The 25977-nt window shown below is 48.3% G+C and overlaps 2 protein-coding genes across 2 annotated transcripts; both read right to left on the reverse strand.

Annotated features, from left to right (window-relative positions):
* Positions 1-260: 260 nt before the first annotated feature.
* Positions 261-6074, reverse strand: LOC145850477 (extracellular calcium-sensing receptor). The gene is made up of 12 exons (XM_082966124.1): positions 6033-6074; positions 4826-5058; positions 4425-4716; positions 3943-4185; positions 3707-3781; positions 3199-3514; positions 2944-3116; positions 2558-2788; positions 1848-1971; positions 1560-1753; positions 1164-1442; positions 261-1042 (listed from the first exon to the last, which is right to left on the reverse strand). The coding sequence occupies exons 1-12, from the start codon at positions 6072-6074 to the stop codon at positions 614-616; spliced, it is 2631 nt and encodes an 876-aa protein (XP_082822250.1). The 3' UTR covers positions 261-613.
* A 13466-nt stretch (positions 6075-19540) lies between these two features.
* On the reverse strand, positions 19541-24368 carry LOC106581477 (extracellular calcium-sensing receptor). Its single transcript, XM_045703423.2, is given in 12 exon segments — positions 19541-20221; positions 20341-20619; positions 20737-20930; positions 21025-21148; positions 21866-22096; positions 22252-22314; positions 22316-22425; positions 22508-22823; positions 23016-23090; positions 23252-23494; positions 23718-24009; positions 24119-24368. Coding segments are annotated over 12 exon segments (2589 nt in total). The 5' UTR covers positions 24352-24368; the 3' UTR covers positions 19541-19792.
* Positions 24369-25977: the final 1609 nt, after the last annotated feature.

The raw sequence follows: 25977 nt of genomic DNA on the forward strand, positions 1-25977 counted from the left end.
TTTTCTCTGTATACATCAATGATGTCGCTCTTGCTGCTGGTTATTCTCTGATCCACCTCTACGCAGACGACACCATTCTGAATACTTCTGGCCCTTCTTTGGACACTGTGTTAACTACCCTCAAGATGAACTTCAATGCCATATAACTCTCCTTCCGTGGCCTATAAATAGGCAGAATGTTGAAATTAATATCAAGGAACCCTAAATCACAACATGAGTATGTTTAAGTTTAAGAAACACATCATGTGTTTCTTGCTGGTTTCTAATTGGACATCATGTGTTTCTTGGTGGTTTCTAATTGGACATCATGTGTTTCTTGGTGGTTTCTAATTGGACATCATGTGTTTCTTGGTGGTTTCTAATTGGACATCATGTGTTTCTTGGTGGTTTCTAATTGGACATCCTGTGTTTCTTGGTGGTTTCTAATTGGACATCATGTGTTTCTGGTGGTTTCTATTTGGACATCATGTGTTTCTTGGTGGTTTCTAATTGGACATCATGTGTTTCTTGGTGGTTTCTAATTGGACATCATGTGTTTCTTGGTGGTTTCTAATTGGACATCATGTGTTTCTTGGTGGTTTCTAATTGGACATCATGTGTTTCTTGGTGGTTTCTATTTGGACATCATGTGTTTCTTGGTGTTTCTCTCTGGTCTCAGAAGGATGATGTAACACTTTGGAGCAAACAGACAGAACAGCAGCCCAAAGCTGGATGCCAGGATGGCAAAGATCTCTACAGCTACTGTGTACTTCCCAGGAGAGCTGACGTAGGCAGGGATGAAGGAGATCCACACGGCACAGAAGATCAGCATGCTGAAGGTGATGAACTTGGCCTCGTTGAAGTTGTCTGGGAGTTTCCTGGCCAGGAAGGCTAAGAGGAGACAGAGGGAGGCCAGAAGGCCGATGTAGCCCAGCACCAGAGAGAAACCAACCACAGAGCCCACCTCACACTCCAGGACCACCCTCGGCCCACGACCCTCTCTGCCTCCCCTCTCAGCCGGTTGGGGTGGAGCTAGGGCCAGCCACAGTACACAGATCAGCACCTGTGGAAGGGAACGGAGGTGGAAGGAAAACGCAAGTTACAGTTACCATAATAACAACTAATATGGTCTATGAAGGAAACAATTACATTCCAATAGAATATAGTAAAAACTAGATGTTCACCTGGATGAGTGTGCAGAGTGAGATACCCATCCTCTGCTGGGTGGGGCTGAAGTATCTCATCAGGTTCTCTCCAGGCAGAGTGGCCCTGAAGGCCACCAGCACCACCACAGTCCTGCTGAGCAGACAGGAGATGCAGAACACAAAGCTTATACCAAACAGGGTGTGTCTCAGCATGCATGTCCATGGCTTTGGCTGGCCAATGAAAACCAGTGCACACAGGAAGCAGAGCTTGAGCGACAGCAGGAGCAGGAAGCTGAGCTCAGAGTTGTTGGCTTTCACCTGGAAAGTGACAGAAAATTATAATTTAGACAAAGTGATGTCAGAAATTCAAACCTGAAATGACACAATCTCATCTCTGTCCAGTACCTCTATATATGATCATATGATTCAACTCACCAGGGCCGTGTGACGGTGGTAGAGGAAGGTGGCCAGGGCACCGGCTGTGAGTGTTGCCCCAGAAACTGAGATGACAGACAGGATGACACCCATGGTGTCGCTGTAGGAGAGGAAGTCCACCAGCTGGGGGATGCACGCCGTACGATCAGGGTTGGACCAGAACCGCTGTGGACACCTAATACACTCATCTGACCCTGATAGAGAAGGAAGAAGAATGAGGTGTCCAAATCAGGACCAGTCAGGACTGAGGAAAAATATGAATTGGAATCAGAACCCTAGATAGACTACCTGTTGTGTTGCTGATCTCTCCCTCAGCGCAAGACAGACAGTCAAAGCAGCACACAGGCCTCCCCTTCTGTACCGCATGCCTGGTACCAGGGGGACAGTCAGCACTGCATACAGACACAAGGACCTACCAGAGGAGGGAGAGGAAGAAGTTATCATCGTCATCATCATTGCTGTTATCATCATTATTACACAGACAGACAGGCTCGCTGGGTCCCTCTGGGAACTATGTCAGGAATATGACCACACAAATATCTCAATTTCAGTATCATGTTCCCCCTGAGTGGCTCAGCGTTCTAAGGGACTGCATGTCAGTGCAAGAGGCATCACTACAGTCCCTGGTTCAAATCCAAGCTGTATCACATTTGGCCGTAATTCGGAGGGTCTTCCCGGTTTGGCTGGGGTAGGCTGTCATTGTAAATTGTTTTAAACTGACTTGCCTAGTTAAAAAAAGAGACCGTTCAGTGTCATGTTGACTTTCTGTCTGAGATACCATTCCCCTGTTATTTATTTGGTCTTCTTTATGTCTTTTTCTTTTCTGAATGTCTGCCTCAGGGTGATAAACTCAATAAATCTCTCTCCATCACTCACACACACACACACACACACACACACACACACACACACACACACACACACACACACACACACACACACACACACACACACACTCTCCTCTCTGCCTCAGTGAAACTAAACTGAACAGTTCTCACCTCCTCTCCGCTGCCCCCACCCCACACCACTTTATCCATGTTCATGTGAAACTGGTCGTCCGATCCCTCAGAGGACAGAAAATGTCCAACCTGGACAAACTCTGCCGTCCCCTCGGGGGTCACATGCCAGTTGATGATGTCATAAGAGGCAGGCGGATCTCCATTAATGTCGAAGTGGAAAGATTCCCCCACAGGAGTACTGAAGTTCACTCCCCTCAGATAATGAACAATCTCAAAGAGAAAAGGGCATTGGAACAGGATTAAGAGTTAGAACCAGTTGTGGCTTTGGTTCTTTAGAACTCAAACCTTACAAAGTGTTTTCACTGTATCCTGACTGGAAACATTAGTGTTGTTAACTTGAAAACAGATCAACATGTTGTTCTCACCTGGCTGGGCTGAAGCTTCCTGATATCAGGGCACTGTCCACCATTAAAGACTCTGTCCCCTGGTCTACAGGCCATCATATCCTGTATGGCGTAGGCGATGGCGTACACAGCCTTGTACACATTATAGCTGGCTCTCAGCTGAGACACGTCAGCATACTGGCTCTCCCCCTCACCTAGAATTAACACAATATTTAACTGAGATAACATTGGGAATCTGGACAAAAAACAGAGATTTAGGTGTAAATTCTCCCTCACGTATGACCTCTGACCCAGTACACTGTCGCCTGGACGACTGGGTCACGCTGGGGTCAACCCCCAGAGAACACCCAAACATCTCTTCCCACAATTCCCTCAGGAATGGGTCGGACTTCTGGTAGTCCCCGTCTGGATGGAGGCGTGTTAGGAAAGGCCCCAGGCCAGGAATGTCAGCTTTCTTCAGGGCAAAACCGATTGTCCCGGAAAGAGAGAGCAGGTTTTTTGGGGCGGCGATAGTAGAGTAGGTGACCCAGGACTCTGAGGCAATCCACTGCTTATCTGTAATGTTCTGACGGACAACCTCTTCCATCAGGGCCTGGAGAATGAAATCGTTAAAAAGATCAAGATAGTCAAGCTGAAATGCGTGATTATCGATTTGGAAATTATTGTGTCTATAAAGGGCATCAAGACATGGTAAGACACAAGGACACTGCTACAGCTGTGTTACAAATCATTAACAATACTCTGACCGGTAACTGCTCACCCCTGCATAACCCGTGAATCCTACAAATGCTACAACCACTCTGGCAGTAGATCGTCTGATGGTGTCCGCAATGTGCCTGATCTTTCTCCTAGACGGTAACTTGCGGATGACCATCAATGAGAGAAAGCGCAGAGAGTCAGAGAAAATCAGAGAGAGAGTTTCTATTAGATTAGAAGAGAGGGGTAGTCACAGTGAAAGAGAGAGAGAAAGATTGAGCAATAGAGAGAGTATACTGTCAGATCATCAGAGTGAGGTCGTACCTTGGGGAGGACCTCAGAGTAAGCGACACACACCCCAGATCCCTGGAGCTCTTGGAGAAGCAGCTGAACCCCAAACCTGCCATAGTCATCATCCTCTGACACTAGCCCTACCCACACCCATCTCAGCAGACGCAGCAGCCTGGCCATGCCCCGAGCCTGGAAGGCATCGCTGGGTACCGTACGGAAGAACGAGGGGTACCTCCAGTTGTCACTCAAACACGCACAGGTGGCTAAGTAACTCACCTGGGAGAGAACAGATTGAGAGAGAGAGAGAGAGAGAGGGTGAGACAGTGAGAGAGTGAGACAGTGAGAGACAGAGAGAGAGAGAGAGCGAGAGTCAAGGATTATTATAATTTGTAAGAGAGAGAGAGCAGAGGAAGTAGGAAAGTAAACGTTAGAGAGAGAAATATAGAAAGAAATTAAAATGTAATGTGAAAAGAGTCATCAACTCATCCCAGCCTATAATCTAACCCCTGCCTCACCATGGGTAAATCAAACGGCCCGAGGGTTTGTGCCGCCACGATGGAAGCTGAGGAGCGGGCATCCCCTATAATGACGGGAACCTCGGGGGTTGTGCCACACTCTGTGCCCACCACGGAGGCCTCCTTGCCGGTCACCATGGCTAGGGCTGCCTCCAGGGTGGTGCCCTCTGACCGGCATGTGTCAGAAGCCAGGAACCCCAGGGTGAGGTTAGGCAGGAGGGCTGGGTCACGGTTAATCTCCTCCACTGCAAAGATCATAGTCTGGAGCCAGCGGTAAGCACGCTGTTTGAAACTGACAGACGGAAGAAAGTAAGAAACGGAGAGATAGGAGGTAACTGAATACACATTACCTTCAAGTGAAAACACAATGACAAAAAGCTGTTATCTCACAAGCTGCGTACATTGCACAGGTAGAATTTCCCTTAATGCTCCTGAACTCCTGCTCTGGTAGAGGGGCTTCCACATGGATGGGGAACAGGCCCCCAATGACCACATCTCCTGCCCGATAAACACTGCCGGAGACGGGCTTAGCTACCAGCCGACAAGCCCCCTCTCCACCTCCATCCAGACCCCAGACACACCCAGGGACATGGAGACAGTAGAGCAGCCACAGCCAGCCCCAGAGGCTCATCATCTGGAGAGAGACAAGGCCGAGGACTGGGAGAGTTCCGTCACCTGTTGGAGAGAGACCAAACCAAGACCTTCCAGACAGAACACTCTGTAGACAGAATGATATTAAAAAAAAGTGCCATCAGTGAAGATATACACCATACACCACAGCCACCTGTAAGCAGACGTGAAAAAACAGCGATTGACACACACAACCTTGTTCTACTTCTGCACTACCTGGCAACAGTAAATCTTATCCTGGTGAGACAGACAGACAGACAGAGAGAGAGAGGATGAGTGTCTGTCAGTGTGGCATCTCCTGCAGAGAGTCAGAGTGAAAGAGGGAGAGGAAGAGGAGAGAAGGGGAGCTGCTGATATAGGGACAAATGAGCCCCCGGCTAAAAAACAAGCACACAGCCACCAGGGGGTGCTTGTAGGGAGGAAGGGGCAGGAGGGGGTTAATTGGGACTTGTTATTGGAGGATAACTTGGGGAGCAGGTAATTGGGGGAAATTGGAGAAAGCCTGTGAGGGTGATGTTATTGAAGGTAATGTGTAGTACAGGAGATACAGTATCTGTTCTTCAACAACATCTGATGGACCCATTCAGACAGATATTACATCACACTGTACTCGAAATAATTGTTTTAATTAAGTCATGCTGAAGAACAGCTCCTGACTTTTTATAACTTTCTGGTTGTTAAGAGTGAGATTAACACATTTCAATAAGCACTAAATGCATAGGTAACCAAATTGAACATCTGAAGATCAACACAGTAGAAAATGATTGACAGAAAGTGAGTTGAAAGACCAATCTTAATCGTGCTAGCTAGCCAAATTCAAATCTGTTAGCTAGCTTACCATCTAACTCCAACTGTTTACTGGTGGTAACCCTAGCAACACCAGCAGCAGCAGAGACTGAGAGACTTCCCCCTCTTTCCCCCCCTTCTTTCTTTGACGACTGCTAACACCACAGGACTGTTACAAACCTGTTACTTTACACAGACCACACTACTGCCTGGCATACAGCTGTAACCAGGCATTTCAGCTATACGACAAAGAAATGCATCTGCAAGGGAAGGCAAAACCACATTTTTGAGGACAGCGAGAAGGACCAGGAAAACATGTTTCTGATGGTAAACATGCACCATAATGTCATTGTCATGGTCCAGGGCAGTGACGCTGCACTCAGCTCTTTTGTGCAAGACTTCCCCACCCTAAGGAAATAGCGGATTCCAAAAAAGACAAGGACAGCACCTCAACCTCTCTCCTCAGGCACCCCAACAACACGAACCCAGGCCCAGACCTTCACCCACTCAACAGGTCTATCCTCCCCCTTACCTGCCTACAACCACCAGAGTCAAGACCACCATCAGCCTGCTGAGATACAGGCTCTCTCTGTTAGAGTTAGAGGTATGGGTTACTGAGCTAAAGGAGCAGCCCCTCAGCTACACCACCTCCAGCCCAGACACAGAGCTTCTACAGGACCAGATCAACCAGTGCAGGTCCCAGCTGAAGATCTCTTTCCAGGAGCTGAGAGAGAGCCTTACCACAGCGCTTGAGGAGGTAAAAGCCTTCCCTCCTTCTACACAGGCCCTGTGTACCCCAGCCCCAGCCCCAGACCGTAAACCATCTACTCTGGTAAAACCCACTGAGGTGGCCATCCTCATTGACCAAAACGGGAAATTCATCCAAGAAGATAAACTCTTCCCCGACGACAAGGTGTCCAGAATATGGTGCCCAAAAATGCAGGATGCACTCCACATCCTGTCCCAGCCTGACATTGACACACCAGGCCACATTATTATTCACACTGGCACCAACAACCTGCGAGAGGAGCAGGAGAGAGTAGGCAGCCTGGTGAACAGAGTAAGAGAGAGGGCCTCTGAGTGGGTCCCCCAACTCCCACATCACCATCTCCACTCTACTGCCCCGCAAAGACTTTAATCCCTTTAATCTCATTGAGTGAGATTAAACAGCTCCTTCAATACTTCTACACTAAACTGCACTAGACTGCACTAAACACACACACACGGACACAAGCACACACACACAAACACACACACACACACCTACTGTACTAAAAGTTTACTTGTTCAATTAATAGGAATATGCTGGGCTTCTAGGCAGAGTTTCAAAGAAAAAGCCATATCTCAGACTGGCCAATAAAAGTAAAAGATTAAGTTGGCAAAAGGACACAGACACTGGACAGAGGAACTCTGCCTAGAAGGCCAGCATCCCAGATTCGCCTCTTCACTGTTGATGTTTAAACTCGTGTTTTACAGGTACCAGTTGAGGACTTGTGAGGCGTCTGTTTCTCAAACTATATTCTCTAATGTACTTGTCCTCTTGCTCAGTTGTGTACCGAGGCCTCCCACTCCTCTTTCTATTCAGAAAAAACAACCGTTTTCAGCTGTGATAACATAATTGCAAAAGGGTTTTCTAATGATAAATTAGCCTTTTAAAATGCTAAACTTGGATTAGCTAACACAACGTGCCATTGGAGCACAGGAGTGATGGTTGCTGATAATGGACCTTTGTACGCCTACGTATATATTCCATAAAAAGATCTGCCGTTTCCAGCTACAATAGTAATTTACAACATGAACAATGTCTACACTGTATTTCAGATCAATTTTATATTATTTTAATGGACAAAAAAATTGCTTTTCTTTCTGAAACAGGGAAATGTCTCATGTGACCCCAAACGTTTGAACGGTAGTGTATATTAATACAATATATAACATAATTGTTTTTGCTTTTATCCTATTTATCTCACTCTTAACAAATTAAAAGCTAGTAGTTGTATTTCTTACTGTTCAATTCTTTCTTTTTGCAACATGAAATCACTATCAGTCAGCGTGTGGAACATTCAGGGTCTAAACTCATCAGTCTTTGGACTGAAGAGTTTAGCACTGGAGTTCAACAAAAATCTTAAAGGTGTTGACGTCATCATTCTGCGGGAGACATGGTGTAAGGCTGACATTGTCACTCGCTATCCCACAGGCTACAGAGTGGTAATTGTGCCATCACAGAAACACAGCTCTGTCAATAGAGTCAGAGGATTGATCATTTGTTACAAATCCGAACAACAAAATCGTATATATCCCCTCAAAATTATTAAATATAACATTTGGTTAAAACTGAAAAAAGTACTTGAACTGACAGAAAAATATGTGTTCCTTTGTGCAATATATATCCACCCCTCAAAATCCCCATATTACTCAGAGGTGATCTTCCCCACCTTTGAGCAAGAGACATGCCATTTCCAGTCCCAGGGAAATGTGCTCATCTGTGGGGACACAAATGCGCACAGAGGAACACTACCTGTCTAATGACTACAAGAGGGGACAGCTTTTTTACAGGCCATACTGTTTCTAAATGTCTTAATCTCAACCAAAGAAACATTGTTCTAAATTCTCAGTGCTATTTATTTAAGCATGTTCTAAATTCTCAGTGCTATTTATTAAGCATGTTCTAAATTCTCAGTGCTATTTATTAAGCATGTTCTAAATTCTCAGTGCTATCTATTTGCCATGTTCTAAATTATTAGGGATATCTAATAGGTAGCAGTGCTTGTAGGTAGTCTAATAGGTAGCAGCGCTCTGTAATAGTCTTACTTTCCAGGTCTGTGCCCAAACAATTTGAGCTTCTACTTTTAAAAATCCACCTTTCCAGAAACAAGTCTCTCACCAGTGCCGCTTGCTATAGACCACCTTCTGCCCCCAGCTGTGACCTGGACACCATATGTGAATTGATTGCCTCCCATCTATCTTCAAAGCTTGTGCTGTTAGGTGACCCAAATAGGGACATGCTTAACACCCCGGCAATCGTTCAATCTAAGCTTGATGCCTTCTATCTCACACAAATGATCAATGAACCAACAATAGGTACAACCCCAAATCCGTAAACACCGGCACCCTCAAAGATATCATCCTAACCAACCTGCCCTCCAAGTACACCTCTGCTGTCTTCAACCAGGATCTTAGCGATCACTGCCTCATTGCCTGCGTCCGTAATGGGTCTGAGGTCAAACAACCACCCCTCATCACTGTCAAACGCTCCTTAAAACACTTCAGCGAGCAGGCCTTTCTAAACGACCTGGCCCAGGTATCCTGAATGGATATTGCCCTCATTCCTTCAGTAGAGGATGCCTTGTTATTTACAAGTGCTTTCCTCACCATCTTAAATAAGCATGCCCCATTCAAAAAATGTAGATTCAGGAACAGATATAGCCCTTGATTCATCTGGGAGCACCTCCTCCCAGATGCCCACTGCACTGAGGCTAGGAAACAATGTCACCACCAATAAATCCACGATAATTGAGAATTTCAATTAAAAAAATTCTACGGCTGGGCATGCTTTCCACCTGGCTACCCCAACCCCTGTCAACAGCCCTGCACCCCCCACAGCAACTTGCCCAAGCCTCCCCCATTTCTCCTTCACCCAAATCCAGATAGCTTATGTTCTGAAAGAACTGCAAAGTCTGGACCCCTACAAATCAGGCAGGCTAGACAATCTGGATCCTCTCTTTCCAAAATTTATCCACCAAAATTGTTGCAACCCCTATTTCTAGCCTGTTCATCCTCTCTTTCGTATCGTCTGAGATCCCCAAAGATTGGAAAGCTACCGCTGTCATCCCCTTTTTCAAAGGGGGAGACACTCTAGACCCAAACTGCTACAGACCTATATCTATCCTACCCTGTCTTTCTAAGGTCTTCGAAAGCCAAGTTAACAAACAGATCACCGACCATTTCGAATCCCACCGTACCTTCTCTGCTATGCAATCTGGTTTCAGAGCTGGTCATGGGTGCACCTCAGCCACTTTCAAGGTCCTAAACGATATCATAACCGCCATCGATAAGAGACAATACTGTGCTGCCGTATTCATCGACCTGGCCAAGGCGTTCGACTCTGTCAATCACCACATTCTTATCGGCAGACTCATCAGCCTTGGTTTCTCAAATGACTGCCTTGCCTGGTTCACCAACTATTTCTAAGACAGAGTTCAGTGTGTAAAATCGGAGGGCTTGTTGTCCGGACCTCTGGCAGTCTATGGGGGTGCCACAGGGTTCAATTCTCGGGCCGATTCTTTTCTCTGATACATCAATGATGTCGCTCTTGCTGCTGGTGATTCTCTGATCCAACTCTACGCAGACGACACCATTCTGGATACTTCTGGCCCTTCTTTGGACACTGTGTTAACTACCCTCGAGATGAGCTTGAATGACATATAACTCTCCTTCCGTGGCCTCCAAATGCTCTTAAATGCAAGTAAAACCAAATGCATGCTCTTCAACCGATCGCTGCCCACACCTGCATCACTACTCTGGACGGTTCTGACTTAGAATATGTGGACAACTACAAATACCTAGGTGTCTGGTTAGACTGTAAACTCTCCTTCCAGACTCACATTTAAGCATCGCCTATCCAAAATTAAATCTAGAAGCGGCTTCCTATTTCGCAACAAAGCATCCTTCACTCATGCTGCCAAACATACCCTCGTAAAACTGACTATCGTACCGGTCCTTGACTTCGGCGATGTCATTTGCAAAATAGCCTCCAACACTCTACTCAGCAAATTGGATGCAGTCTATCACAGTGCCATCCGTTTTGTCACCAAAGCCCCATATACTACCCACCACTGCGACCTGTATGCTCTCGTTGGCTGGCCCTCGCTTCATATTCGTCGCCAAACCCACTGGCCCCAGGTCATCTATAAGTCTTTGCTAGGTAAAGCCCTGCCTTATCTCAGCTCACTGGTCAACATAGCAGCACCCACCCGCAGCACGCGCTCCAGCAGGTGCATTTCATTGGTCACCCCCAAAGCCAATTTCTCCTTCGGCCAACTTTCCTTCCAGTTCTCTGCTGCCAATGACTGGAACAAACTGCAAAAATCACTGTAGCTGGAGACTCATATCTCCATCACTAGCTTTAAGCACCAGCTGTCAGAGCAGCTCACAGATCACTGCACCTGTACATAGCTCATTTGTAAATAGCCCATCCAAGTACCTCATCCCATACTGTTATTTCTTTTTTTTTCTTCTCCATTGTACCCTAGTACCTCTACTTACATTTACATTTTACATTTACGTCATTTAGCAGACGCTCTTATCCAGAGTGACTTACAAATTGGTGCATTCACCTTATGATATCCAGTGGAACAACCACTTTACAATAGTACATCTATATCTTTTTTTGGGAAGGGGGGGTAGGGTAGGGGGGTGGGGTAGAAGGATTACTTTATACTATCCCAGGTATTCCTTAAAGAGGTGGGGTTTCAGGTGTCTCCGGAAGGTGGTGATTGACTCCGCTGTCCTGGCGTCATGAGGGAGCTTGTTCCACCATTGGGGTGCCAGAGCAGCGAACAGTTTTGACTGGGCTGAGCGGGAACTGTGCTTCCGCAGAGGTAGGGAGGCGAGCAGGCCAGAGGTGGATGAACGCAGTGCCCTTCTTTGGGTGTAAGGACTGATCAGAGCCTGAAGGTACGGAGGTGCCGTTCCCCTCACAGCTCCGTAGGCAAGCACCATGGTCTTGTAGCAGATGCGAGCTTCAACTGGAAGCCAGTTGAGTGTGCGGAGGAGCGGGGTGACATGAGAGAACTTGGGAAGGTTGAACACCAGACAGGCTGTGGCGTTCTGGATGAGTTGTAAGGGTTTAATGGCACAGGCAGGGAGCCCCGCAAGCAGCGAGTTGCAGTAATCCAGACAGGAGATGACAAGTGCCTGGATTAGGACCTGTGCCGCTTCCTGTGTAAGGCAGGGTCGTACTCTGCGAATGTTGTAGAGCATGAACCTACAGGATCGGGTCACCGCCTTGATGTTAGCGGAGAATGACAGGGTGTTGTCCAGGGTCACGCCGAGGCTCTTAGCACTCTGGGTGGAGGACACAATGGAGTTGTCAACCGTGATGGCGAGATCATGGAACGGGCAGTCCATCCCCGGGAGGAAGAGCAGCTCCGTTTTGCCGAGGTTCAGCTTGAGGTGGTGATCCGTCATCCACACTGATATGTCTGCCAGACATGCAGAGATGAGATTCGCCACCTGGTTATCAGAAGGGGGAAAGGAGAAGATTAATTGTGTGTCGTCTGCGTAGCAATGATAGGAGAGACCATGTGAGGATATGACAGAGCCAAGTGACTTGGTGTATAGCGAGAATAGGAGAGGGCCTAGAACTGAGCCCTGGGGGACACCAGTGGGGAGAGCACGTGGTGCGGAGACGGATTCTCGCAACGCCACCTAATAAGAGCGACCTGTCAGGTAGGACGCTCTCCAAGAGTGAGCCGTGCCGGAGATGCCCAACTTGGAGAGGGTGGAGAGTAGGATCTGATGGTTCACAGTTTCAAAGGCAGCAGATAGGTCTAGAAGGATGAGAGCAGAGGAGAGAGAGTTAGCTTTAGCAGTGCGGAGAGCCTCCGTGACACAGAGAAGAGCAGTCTCAGTTGAATGACCAGTCTTGAAACCTGACTGATTTGGATCGAGAAGGTCATTCTGAGAGAGATAGCAAGAGAGCTGGCCAAAGACGGCACGCTCAAGAGATTTGGAGAGAAAAGAAAGAAGGGATACTGGTCTGTAGTTGTTGACATCGGAGAGATCGAGTGTAGGTTTTTTGAAAAGGGGTGCAACTCTCGCTCTCTTGAAGACGGAAGGGACGTAGCCAGCGGTCAAGGATGAGTTGATGAGCGAGGTGAGGTAGGGGAGAAGGTCTCCGGAAATGGTCTGGAAAAGAGAGGAGGGGATAGGGTCAAGTGGGCAGGTTGTTGGGCGGCCGGCCGTCACAAGTCAAAAGATTTCATCTGGAGAGAGAGGGGAGAAAGTGGTCAAAGCATAGGGTAGGGCAATGTGAGCAAGACCAGCGGTGTCGTTTGACTTAACAAACGAGGATCGGATGTCGTCAACCTTCTTTTCAAAATGGTTGACGAAGTCATCCACAGAGAGGGAGGAGGGGGGGGAGGATTCAGGAGGGAGGGGAAGGTGGCAAAGAGCTTCCTAGGGTTAGAGGCAGATGCTTGGAATTTAGAGTGGTAGAAAGTGGCTTTAGCAGCAGAAACAGAGGAAGAAAATGTAGAGAGGAGGGAGTGAAAAGAAGCCAGGTCCGCAGGGAGGCTAGTTTTCCTCCATTTCCGCTCTGCTGCCCGGAGCCCTGTTCTGCAAGCTCGCAATGAGTCGTCAAGCCACGGAGCAGGAGGGGAGGACCGAGCCGGCCGGGAGGATAAGGGACATAGAGAGTCAAAGGATGCAGAAAGGGAGGAGAGGAGGGTTGAGGAAGCAGAATCAGGAGATTGGTTAGAGAAGGTTTGAGCAGAGGGAAGAGATGATAGGATGGAAGAGGAGAGAGTAGCAGGAGAGAGAGAGAGCGAAGGTTGCGACGGCGCAGTACCATCTGAGTAGGGGCAGAGTGAGTAGTGTTGGAGGCGAGCGAGAGGGAAAAGGATAAAAGGTAGTGGTCGGAGACTTGGAGGGGAGTTGCAATGAGATTTTGTAGAAGAACAGCATCTAGTAAAGATGAGGTCAAGCGTATTGCCTGCCTTGTGAGTAGGGGGGGACCGTGAGAGGGTGAGGTCAAGAGAGGAGAGGAGTGGAAAGAAGGAGGCAGAGAGAAATTAGTCAAAGGTAGACGTAGGGAGGTTAAAGTCACCCAGAACTGTGAGGGGTGAGCCATCCTCAGGAAAGGAACTTATCAATGTCTCAAGCTCATTGATGAACTTTCCAAGGGAACCTGGAGGGCGATAAATGATAAGGATGTTAAGCTTGAATGGGCTGGTGACTGTGACAGCATGGAATTCAAAGGAGGAGATCGACAGATGGGTCAGGGGAGAAAGAGAGAATGTCCACTTGGGAGAGATGAGGATTCCAGTGCCACCACCCCGCTGACCAGATGCTCTCGGGGTATGCGAGACACGTGGTCAGACGAGGAGAGAGCAGTAGGAGTAGCAGTGTTTTCTGTGGTAATCCATGAATCTGTCAGTGCCAAGAAGTCAAGGGACTGGAGGGTAGCATAGGCTGAGATGAACTCTACCTTGTTGGCCGCAGACCGGCAGTTCCAGAGTCTGCCGGTGACCTGGAACTCCACGTGGGTCGTGCGCGCTGGGACCACCACGTTAGAGTGGCAGCAGCCTCGCGGTGTGAAGCGTTTGTGTGGCCTGTGCAGAGAGGAGAGAACAGGGATAGACAGACACATAGTTGACAGGCTACAGGAGAGGCTATGCTAATGCAAAGGAGATTGGAATGAAAATTAACTAAACAACTGGGCAAGCGAGAGAGCAGGGCCTCCCTCACTAACCATTCACTGAAACACTCACATATAAATATTCCAACTTCCACTTTAGAAATTATAATTGATGTGAACTACAGTGGTTCAATGTTTCCAGGAATAGGCTCAAACTTTGTTTGAGGCTCAAACTTAGGCTCAAACTTAGTTATTCTTCTGTGAAACCCACCCAGTGCACCGTATCCTATGACGCCGTAGCTAACTAGAATGCTAGCATCCAATAACACACGGTTAGCACCAATTCTTGGTTACAACAAACTACCAATGGATCATTCGTGTCCGTGTTTAGTTCCTTTCATTACGCAGAAGTAATTAAACGTTGGCTAGCTAACACAAAGTCAGTCCTGCTAGCTACACAAGTGGACTACACAGCTCGAAAGTTCAGAAAGTTAAGCTTGTGTTGCAAAAATCTTAATGACTAAAAATTATACAGTACTGCTAGCTGGTAGAGTTGGCTAGCTAGCAATGGCTGCGTTTACCTTTATCTTGCACACGCATCTTCTGCACATCTATCAGTCCAGTGTTTAATTGCCATATTGTAATTATTTCGCCACTACTGCCTATATAGGCCACGGAAGGAGAGTTATATGGCATTGAAGCTCGTCTGGAGGTTAGTTAACACAGTGTCCAAAGAGGGGCCGGAAGTATACAGAATGGTGTCATCTGTGTAGAGGAGGATCAGAGAATCACCAGCAGCAAGAGCGACATCATTGATGTATACAGAGAAGAGAGTCGGCCCAAGAATTGAACCCTGTGGCACACCCATAGAGACTGCCAGAGGTCCGGATATAGGTCTGTAGCAGTTTGGGTCGAGAGTGTCACCCCCTTTGAAGAGGGGGATGACCGCGGCAGCTTTCACATCTTTGGGAATCTCAGACATTGCAAAGAAAGGAATCAATATTCACTGAAAGAAAATGCACAGCACTCATAAATGCAGTTATTGGGCCTGCAGTGCATGAGGAAACAATAAAGGACATTGGGACTGTGTCTTACTCATTGATTACTGATGAAAGTACTGATGCAGGTGTACTGAAGCAGGTGGGTGTTCAGATGAAACACCACAGCAATAAACTCTTTCAAATCATAAGCACATTTGGAGGAATAATAATAATTCCAGCTGCTGATTCACTGACCTTTGCCAATGCCTTCTTCAAGTATCTTGATGACAGTAAACTGCATCAGTCTAGCCACAGATGGCTGCAACACAATGTGAGTCAAAAACAGCTCCGTCCTGACAAAATTTCAAGAACACAATCCGAATAAGGTCTACATTAATTATGTTTGTCATTCCCTGCAACTATGTGCCTCCATAGCAGTTCATGTTCTTCCACAAAATGTTGATTATATATGGTGTCACAAATACATAAATGGGTTTCAAATGCCATCAGCAACTCTCTAAATATGAGAACATACAGTGCATTCGGAAAGTATTCAGACCCCTTGACTTTTTCCACATTTTGTTACGTTCCAGCCTTATTCTAAAAATGACTAAATCATTTTTTCCCCTCACAAATCTACACACAATACCCCACAATGACAAAGCAAAAATAGTTTTTTAGAAATGAATGCATATTTATACAAAATAAAAAAAACTGAAATATCACATATACATAAGTATTCAGACCCTTTACTCAGTATTTTGTTGAAGCACCATTGGCAGCGATTACAGCCTTGAGTCTTCTTGGGTATGAAGAGGGAGTGATGGGGAGTGGAGAGGTTCCCACAGTGGGTAAGCAGACAGTGGAATGTTTCTGTTTTCATTTTGGTATACGATGAGGGACACACACACTCATACGCACACACACACACACACACACACACACACACACTCACACACTGTCACGTCCTGACCAGCAGATGGAGCTGTTGTTGTAGTTTTGGGGTCAGGACGTGGCAGTCTTGTGTGTGTGATTGTTCTGTGTTGGTCTTGTGACTCCTGATCAGGAACAGCTGGGGATCGTTGTTCCTGATTGGGAGTCATATATGTAGGAGTATGTTTGTCACTTGGTTTTGGTGGGTAGTTGTTTTTGCACTGCGTGTTGTGTGCCTGCAAAACTGTTCCTGTCTTACATATTGTTTGAATTGTTAAGTGGATGCTCTACTCCTTTATTTTAATTAAAGATGAGTATTCACATACCTGCTGCGCCTTGGTCCATTTCTACAGAAGACAGCCGTTACAGAACTACCCACCACCAAAGGACCAAGCAGCGGAGAAGAGGACAGAGGCAAGTGAGGGAGGAATGTTGGAGGCAGCCCCAATAATTTTTTAGGGGGGGGCACAAGGGCTATTTGGCGGGGCGAGATTACAGCCCCAGGCCAGCTCCCCGTACCCTTGTAGGGCAGACTGGACAGGTCCCGTGCTTTGGGGTTGGGGCTGTGGTGAGGCCTGGGATTTTCAGGCCGGTAGGCAAGGTACCAGCGCCCCGCATGTGCCAGGGCGAAGTAAGCATCGAGCCGGAAGGGGTGATGCCAACCCTGCGCTCAAGACCACCAGTGCGCCCTTTCGGTCCGGTGTTTCCCGCCAGACGCACTAGCATGGAGGTGCGTGTCTCCAGGCTGGCACGTCCTATACCAGCCCCACGCATCAGGAGTCTAGTGTGTCAACCCAGCCTCGCCAGTCAACAGTCACCAGAGCTGCCCGCCAGTCAACAGTCGTCAGAGCTGCCCGCCAGTCAACAGTCGTCAGAGCTGCCCGCCAGTCAACAGTCGTCAGAGCTGCCCGCCAGTCAACAGTCGTCAGAGCTGCCCGCCAGTCAACAGTCGTCAGAGCTGCCCGCCAGTCAACAGTCGTCGGAGCTGCCCGCCAGTCAACAGTCGTCAGAGCTGCCCGCCAGTCAACAGTCGTCAGAGCTGCCCGCCAGTCAACAGTCGTCAGAGCTGCCCGCCAGTCAACAGTCGCCAGAGAGGTCAGACTGCCCTGAACTGCCGGAGTGGCCAGACTGCCCTGAACTGCCGGAGTGGCCGGACTGCCCTGAACTGCCGGAGTGGCCAGACTGCCCTGAACTGCCGGAGTGGCCAGACTGCCCTGAACTGCCGGAGTGGCCGGACTGCCCTGAACTGCCGGAGTGGCCGGACTGCCCTGTTCTGCCAGAGTGGCCGGACTGCCCTGTTCTGCCGGAGTGGCCGGACTGCCCTGTTCTGCCAGAGTGGCCGGACTGCCCTGTTCTGCCAGAGTGGCCGGACTGCCCTGTTCTGCCAGAGTGGCCGGACTGCCCTGTTCTGCCAGAGTGGCCGGACTGCCCTGTTCTGCCAGAGTGGCCGGACTGCCCTGTTCTGCCAGAGTGGCCGGACTGCCCTGTTCTGCCAGAGTGGCCGGACTGCCCTGTTCTGCCAGAGTGGCCAGACTGCCCGGTTCTGCCAGAGGTGCCCGCCTGCCCTGATCTGCCAGGGTGCCCGGCCTGTCAGGATCAGCCCGAGTGGTCCTCCTGCCCTCCGGTCCAGCCCGAGTGGTCCTCCTGCCCTCCGGCCCAGCCCGAGTGGCCCGCATGCCTTCCGGCCCAGCCCGAGTGGCCCGCATGCCTTCCGGCCCAGCCCGAGTGGCCCGCATGCCTTCCGGCCCAGCCCGAGTGGCCCGCATGCCTTCCGGCCCAGCCCGAGGGGCCCGCATGCTTTCCGGCCCAGCCCGAGGGGCCCTCCTGCTCTCCGGCCCAGCCCGAGGGGCCCTCCTGCTCCCCGGCCCAGCCCGAGGGGCCCTCCTGCTCCCCGGCCCAGCCCGAGGGGCCCTCCTGCCCCCCGGCCCAGCCCGAGGGGCCCTCCTGTCCCCCGGCCCAGCCCGAGGGGCCCTCCTGTCCCCCGGCCCAGCCCGAGGGGCCCTCCTGTCCCCCGGCCCAGCCCGAGGGGCCCTCCTGTCCTCCGGCCCGGCTCGAGGGGTCCGTCTGCCTGGCGCAGCTATCGGCTCCACCGAAGTGGGCGACGCCGAGGGTGGAGCAGGGTCCACGTCCTGCACCGGAGCCACCTCCAGGATAGGTGGGTTGGGGAGGGAGGGTGTAGCACAGTGCCGTCGTTGACGGCAGCCACCCTCCCTTCCCTCCCTTATTGTTTAGGGGTTATTGTTTATGGGTTTTGTTGGGGATTTTGTTTGTTGGTGTTTTTTCGTTGTTAGGTGCATTCCGGGGTCTGCACCTTGAGGGGGGGGTACTGTCACGTCCTGACCAGCAGATGGAGCTGTTGTTGTAGTTTTGGGGTCAGGACGTGGCAGTCTTGTGTGTGTGATTGTTCTGTGTTGGTCTTGTGACTCCTGATCAGGAACAGCTGGGGATCGTTGTTCCTGATTGGGAGTCATATATGTAGGAGTATGTTTGTCACTTGGTTTTGGTGGGTAGTTGTTTTTGCACTGCGTGTTGTGTGCCTGCAAAACTGTTCCTGTCTTATATATTGTTTGAATTGTTAAGTGGATGCTCTACTCCTTTATTTTAATTAAAGATGAGTATTCACATACCTGCTGCGCCTTGGTCCATTTCTACAGAAGACAGCCGTTCCACACACACACACACACACACACACACACTCACTCACAGGGTGACGAAGGAATCATGTAGGGGGTCTGTAAGTTCTGTCAGACAGACTCAATACTAACTCTTCCAGCATGAGTAGACACTACGTAATCTTTATTGGTTTTGTTCATATAGACGTGTTTCATTCTGACACATTATAAGAACACATACTAATATTAACAAAGTAATATAGTGAAGGAATAGCAGGAAATTAATGTTTCCAAACAGAATGGACATTCCCCTGCTGAAATGAGTATCAACGAACCCTAAATCACGATAGGAGTATGTTTAAGTTAATATTTGTCCATCATGTGTTTCTTGGTGGTTTCTATTTGGACATCATGTGTTTCTTGATGGTTTCTAATGGGACATCATGTGTTTCTTGGTGGTTTCTAATTGGACATCATGTGTTTCTTGGTGGTTTCTAATTGGACATCATGTGTTTCTTGGTGGTTTCTAATTGGACATCATGTGTTTCTTGGTGGTTTCTAATTGGACATCATGTGTTTCTTGGTGGTTTCTAATTGGACATCATGTGTTTCTTGGTGGTTTCTAATTGGACATCATGTGTTTCTTGATGGTTTCTAATTGGACATCATGTGTTTCTTGGTGGTTTCTAATTGGACATCATGTGTTTCTTGATGGATTCTAATTGGACATCATGTGTTTCTTGGTGGATTCTAATTGGACATCATGTGTTTATAGGTGGATTCTAATTGGACATCATGTGTTTCTTGGTGGTTTCTAATTGGACATCATGTGTTTCTTGGTGGTTTCTAATTAGACATCATGTGTTTCTTGGTGGTTTCTAATTGGACATCATGTGTTTCTTGGTGGTTTCTAATTGGACATCATGTGTTTCTTGGTGGTTTCTAATTAGACATCATGTGTTTCTTGGTGGTTTCTAATTGGACATCATGTGTTTCTTGATGGTTTCTAATTGGACATCATGTGTTTCTTGGTGGTTTCTAATTGGACATCATGTTTCTTGGTGGTTTCTATTTGGACATCATGTGTTTCTTGGTGTTTCTCTCTGGTCTCAGAAGGATGATGTAACACTTTGGAGCAAACAGACAGAACAGCAGCCCAAAGCTGGATGCCAGGATGGCAAAGATCTCTACAGCTACTGTGTACTTCCCAGGAGAGCTGACGTAGGCAGGGATGAAGGAGATCCAGACGGCACAGAAGATCAGCATGCTGAAGGTGATGAACTTGGCCTCGTTGAAGTTGTCTGGGAGTTTCCTGGCCAGGAAGGCTAAGAGGAGACAGAGAGAGGCCAGAAGGCCGATGTAGCCCAGCACCAGAGAGAAACCAACCACAGAGCCCACCTCACACTCCAGGACCACCCTCGGTCCCCGACCCTCTCTGTCCCTCCTCTCAGCAGGTCGGGGTGGAGCTAAGGCCAGCCACAGTACACAGATCAGCACCTGTGTAAGGGAAAGGAGGTGGATGAGTTATCTTAACAAGTTATCTTGAAAACAAATAATATGGTCAATGAGGGAAACAACTACATTCCAAAAGAATATAGTAAAAACTAGATGTTCACCTGGATGAGTGTGCAGAGTGAGATACCCATCCTCTGCTGGGTGGGGCTGAAGTATCTCATCAGGTTCTCTCCAGGCAGAGTGGCCCTGAAGGCCACCAGCACCACCACAGTCCTGCTGAGCAGACAGGAGATGCAGAACACAAAGCTTATACCAAACAGGGTGTGTCTCAGCATGCATGTCCATGGCTTCGGCTGGCCAATGAAAACCAGTGCGCACAGGAAGCATAGCTTGAGTGACAGCAGGAGCAGGAAGCTGAGCTCAGAGTTGTTGGCTTTCACCTGGAACGAGACAGAGAAAGATAAATTAGACTGACTGATGTCAATAATCACATCCTTAAATGACACAATCTCATTTCTGTCCAGTACCTCTATATATGATCATATGATTCAACTCACCAGGGCCGTGTGACGGTGGTAGAGGAAGGTGGCCAAGGCACCTGCTGTGAGTGTTGCCCCGGAAACTGAGATGACAGACAGGATGACACCCATTGTGTCGCTGTAGGAGAGGAAGTCCACCAGCTGGGGGATGCACGCCGTACGATCAGGGTTGGACCAGAACCGCTCTGGACACCTAATACACTCAACTGACCCTGATAGAGAAGGAAGAAGAATGAGGTGTCCAAATCAGGACCAGTCAGGTTTGAGGAAAAGTATGAATTGGAATCAGAACCCTAGATAGACTACCTGTTGTGTTGCTGATCTCTCCCTCAGCACAGGACAGACAGTCAAAGCAGCACACAGGCCTCCCCTTCTGTACTGCATGCCTGGTACCAGGGGGACAGTCAGCACTGCATACAGACACAGGGACCTACCAGAGGGGGGAGAGGAAGAAGTTATCATCGTCATCATCATTGCTGTTATCATCATTATTACACAGACAGACAGGCTCCCTGGGCACCTCTGGGGACTATGTCAGGAAAATGAACACACAGATATCTAAATTTCAGTATCATGTTCTCCGTGAGTGGCTCAGCATTCTAAGGCACTGCATATCAGTGCAAGAGGCATCACTAAAGTCCTTGTTTCAAATCCAGGCTGTATCACATTCGGCCGTGATTCGGAGTCCCATAGGGGGCCGTAAAATTGGTACAATTGGTCCAGCGTCTTTCGGGTTTGGCTGGGGTAGGAATTGTAAAAAAGAATTGTTCTTAACTGACTTGCCTAGTTAAAAAAAGAGACCGTTCAGTGTCATGTTGACTTTCTGTCTGAGATACCAATCCCCTGTTATTTATTTGGTCTTCTTTATGTCTTTTTCTTTTCTGAATGTCTGCCTCAGGGTGATAAACTCAATAAATCTCTCTCCATCACTCACACACACACACACACACACACACACACACACACACACACACACACACACACACACACACACACACACACACACACACACACACATACACACACACACACACACACACACACACCACACACACACACACACACACACACACACACACACACACACACACACACACACACAACCACTCCTCTCTGCCTCAGTGAAACTAAACTGAGCAGTTCTCACCTCCTCTCCGCTGCCCCCACCCCACATCACTTTATCCATGTCCATGTGAAACTGGTCGTCCGATCCCTCAGAGGACAGAAAATGTCCGACCTGGACAAACTCTGCCGTCCCCTCGGGGGTCACATGCCAGTTGATGATGTCATAAGAGGCAGGCGGATCTCCATTCATGTCGAAGTGGAAAGATTCCCCCACAGGAGTACTGAAGTTCACTCCCCTCAGATAATGAACAATCTCAAAGAGAAAAGGGCATTGGAACAGGATTAAGAGTTAGAACCAGTTGTGGCTTTGGTTCTTTAGAACTCAAACCGTTCAAAGTGTTTTCACTGTATCCTGACTAGGAACATTAGTGTTGTTAACTTGAAAACAGATCAACATGTTGTTCTCACCTGGCTGGGCTGAAGCTTCCTGATATCAGGGCACTGTCCACCATTAAAGACTCCGTCCCCTGGTCTGACAGGCCATCATATCCTGTATGGCGTAGGCGATGGCGTACACAGCCTTGTACACATTATAGCTGGCTCTCAACTGAGACACGTCAGCATACTGGCTCTCCCCCTCACCTAGGATTGACACAATATTTAACTGAGATAACATTGGGAATCTGGACAAAAAAATGAAATTTAGGTGTAAAGTCTCCCTCACGTATGACCTCTGACCCAGTACACTGTCGCCTGGACGGCACCGTCACGCTGAGGTCAACCCCCAGAGAACACCCAAACAGCTCTTCCCACAATTCCCTCAGGAAGGGGTCGGACTTCTGGTAGTCCCCGTCTGGATGGAGGCGTGTTAGGAAAGGCCCCAGGCCGGGAATGTCAGCTTTCTTCAGGGCAAAACCGATTGTCCCGGCAAGAGAAGGCAGGTTTTTCGGGGCGGCGATAGTAGTGTAGGTGACCCAGGACTCTGAGGCAATCCACTGCTTATCTGTAATGTTCTGACGGACAACCTCTTCCATCAGGGCCTGGAGAATGAAATCGTTAAAAAGATAAAGATAGTCAAGCTGAAATGCGTGATTATCAATTAGGAAATGATTGTGTATATAAAGGGCATCAAGACATGATAAGACACAAGGACACTGCTACAGCTGTGTTACAAATCATTAACAATACTCTGACCGGTAACTGCTCACCCCTGAATGACCCGTGAATCCTACAAATGCCACAACCACTCTGGCAGTAGATCCTCTGATGGTGTCCGCAATGTGCCTGATCTTTCTCTTAGACGGTAACTTGGGGGTGACCATCAGTGAGAGAGAGGGAAGAGAGTCAGAGAATATCAGAGAGATAGTTTCTATTAGATTAGAAGAGATGGGGAGTCACAGTGAAAGAGAGAGTGAAAGACAGAGCAATAGAGAGAGTATACTGTCAGATCATCAGAGTGAGGTCGTACCTTGGGGAGGACCTCAGAGTAAGCGACACACACCCCAGATCCCTGGAGCTCTTGGAGAAGCAGCTGAACCCCAAACCTGCCATAGTCATCATCCTCTGACACTAGCCCTACCCACACCCATCTCAGCAGACGCAGCAGCCTGGCCATGCCCCGAGCCTGGAAGGCATCGCTGGGTACCGTACGGAAGAACGAGGGGTACCTCCAGTTGTCACTCAAACATGCACAGGTGGCAAAGTAACTCACCTGGGAGAGAACAGAGTGAGAGAAAGAGAGACAGAGAGTGAGAGAGACAGTGATAGACAGAGAGAGCGAGAGCGAGAGTCAAGGATAATTATAATTTGTAAGAGGCAGAGAGCAGAGGGAGAAGGAAAGTAAACGTTAGAGAAAGAAATCTAGATAGAGAATGAAATGTAATGTGAAAAGAGTCATCATCTCATCCCAGCCTGTAATCCAACCCCTGCCTCACCATGGGTAAATCAAACGGCCCGAGGGTCTGTGCCACCACCATGGTGGCTGAGGAGTGGGCATCTCCGATGATGACGGGAACCTCGGGGGTTGTGCCACACTCTGTGCCCACCACGGAGGCCTCCTTGCCGGTCACCATGGCTAGGGCTGCCCCCAGGGTGATGCCCTCTGTTCGGCATGTGTCAGAAGCCAGGAACCCCAGGGTGAGGTTAGGCAGGAGGGCTGGGTCACGGTTAATCTCCTCCACAGCAAAGATCATAGTCTGGAGCCAGCGGTAAGCACGCTGTTTGAAACTGACAGACGGAAGAAAGGAAGAAATGGAGAGAAAGGAGGTAACTGAATACACATTACCTTCAGGTGAAAACACAATGCCATAAAGCTGTTATCACACAAGCTGCATACATTGTACAGGTAGAATATCCCTTAATGCTCCTGAACTCCTGCTCTGGTAGTGGGGCTTCCACATGGATGGGGAACAGGCCCCCAATGACCACATCTCCTGCCCGATAAACACTGCCGGAGACGGGCTTAGCTACCAGCCGACAAGCCCCCTCTCCACCTCCATCCAGACCCCAGACACACCCAGGGACATGGAGACAGTAGAGCAGCCACAGCCAGCCCCAAAGGCTCATCATCTGGAGAGAGACAAGGCCAAGGACTGGGAGAGTTCCGTCACCTGTTGGAGAGAGACCAAACCAAGACCTTGCAGACAGAACACTCTGTAGACAGAATGACAAGTGCTTTCAATGAAGAGATACACCATACAACACAGACACCTGTAACCAGACATGTGAAACAACAGTGATAGACACACAAAACCTTGTTCTACCTCTGCCCTACCTGGCAACAGTAAACCTTATCCTGGTGAGACAGACAGAGAGACAGACAGAGAGAGAGAGAGAGGATGAGTGTCTGTCAGTCTGGCATCTCCTGCAGAGAGTGAGAGTGAAAGAGGGAGAGGAAGAGGAGAGAAGGGGAGCTGCTGATATAGGGAGAAATGAGCCCCCGGCTAAAAAACAAGCACACAGCCACCAGGGGGTGCTTGTAGGGAGGAAGGGGCAGGAGGGGGTTAATTGGGACTTGTTATTGGAGGATAACTTGGGGAGCAGATAATTGGGGGTAATTGGAGAAAGCCTGTGAGGGTGATGTTATTGAAGGTAATGTGTAGTACAGGAGATACAGTATCTGTTCTTCAACAACATCTGATGGACCCATTCAGACAGATATTACATCACACTGTACAATAAATGATTTTATTAAATAAAAAGTGAAATTGTGACTAAATGGATTATTGAGATGCATGGAGAGAGAGAGAGAGAGAGAGAGAGACCACTTCTGTGAAAATTGGAACACACTAAACGAACAATAACACAAAGAGTTTGTAAGGGCTGTCGTCGGAGAGAGACCAAGGTGCAGCGGAGTTAGTGTTCATCATAAAAGGTTTTAATTAAAAAACAAGAGAACACTACCAAAAACAAGAAAAGAGAAAACCGACAGCCACCAGTCCTGTCAGGTGTAAACACTAACAGAAACAATTACCCACAAAACCCAAAGGAAAAACATGCTCCTTATGTGTGACTCCCAATCAGCAACAACGAGCTTCAGCTGTGCCTGATTGGGAGCCACAAACGGCCCAAAACAAAGAAATACAAAAACATAGAAAAAGGAACATAGAACGCCCACCCAATGTAACACCCTGGCCTAACCAAAATAAAGAACAAAAAACCCCTCTCTATGGCGTTACAGAGTTATCTATCCAAAATGGAGATGTGTGGATAAACCAGCTCAGGTGCATCCTGTTTCCATTGATCATCTTTGAGATGTTTCTACATTTTGATTGCAGTCCACTTGTGGTAAAATCAATTGATTTGATGTGATTTGGAAAAGCACACACCTATCTATATAAGGTCCCGCAGTTGACAGTGTATGTCAGAGCAAAAACCAAACCATGAGGTCAAAGGAATTGTCTGTAGAGCTCCGAGACAGGATTGTGTAGAGGCACAGATCTAGGAAAGGTTACCAAAACATTTCTACAGCATTGAATTTCCCCAAGAACACAGTGGCCTCCATCATCCATAAATGGAAGATGTTTGGAACCGTCAAGACTCTTGCTAGAGCTGGCTGCCCAGCCAAACTGAGCAATCGGGGGAGAAGGGTCTTGGTCAGTGAGGTGATCAAGAACCCAATGGTCACTCTGACAGAGCTCTGGAGTTCCTCTGTGGAGATGGGAGAACCTTCAAAAAGGACAACCATCTCTGCAG

Source organism: Salmo salar, chromosome 20 (assembly GCF_965601325.2).
Source record: "Salmo salar chromosome 20, fSalSal1, whole genome shotgun sequence".
Lineage (NCBI taxonomy): Eukaryota > Metazoa > Chordata > Actinopteri > Salmoniformes > Salmonidae > Salmo > Salmo salar.

Excerpts from the sequence above, each read along its gene's own strand:
- LOC145850477 (XM_082966124.1), bottom strand. The coding sequence starts at position 6,074 with ATGCCTGGTTACAGCTGTATGCCAGGCAGTAGTGTGGTCTGT. Across the intron at positions 3,515-3,706 it reads CCAGAGTGGTTGTAGCATTT|GCCCTGATGGAAGAGGTTGT; the intron begins GTAGGATTCACG and ends TTCATTCTCCAG. Across the intron at positions 1,443-1,559 it reads ACCACCGTCACACGGCCCTG|GTGAAAGCCAACAACTCTGA; the intron begins GTGAGTTGAATC and ends GTCACTTTCCAG.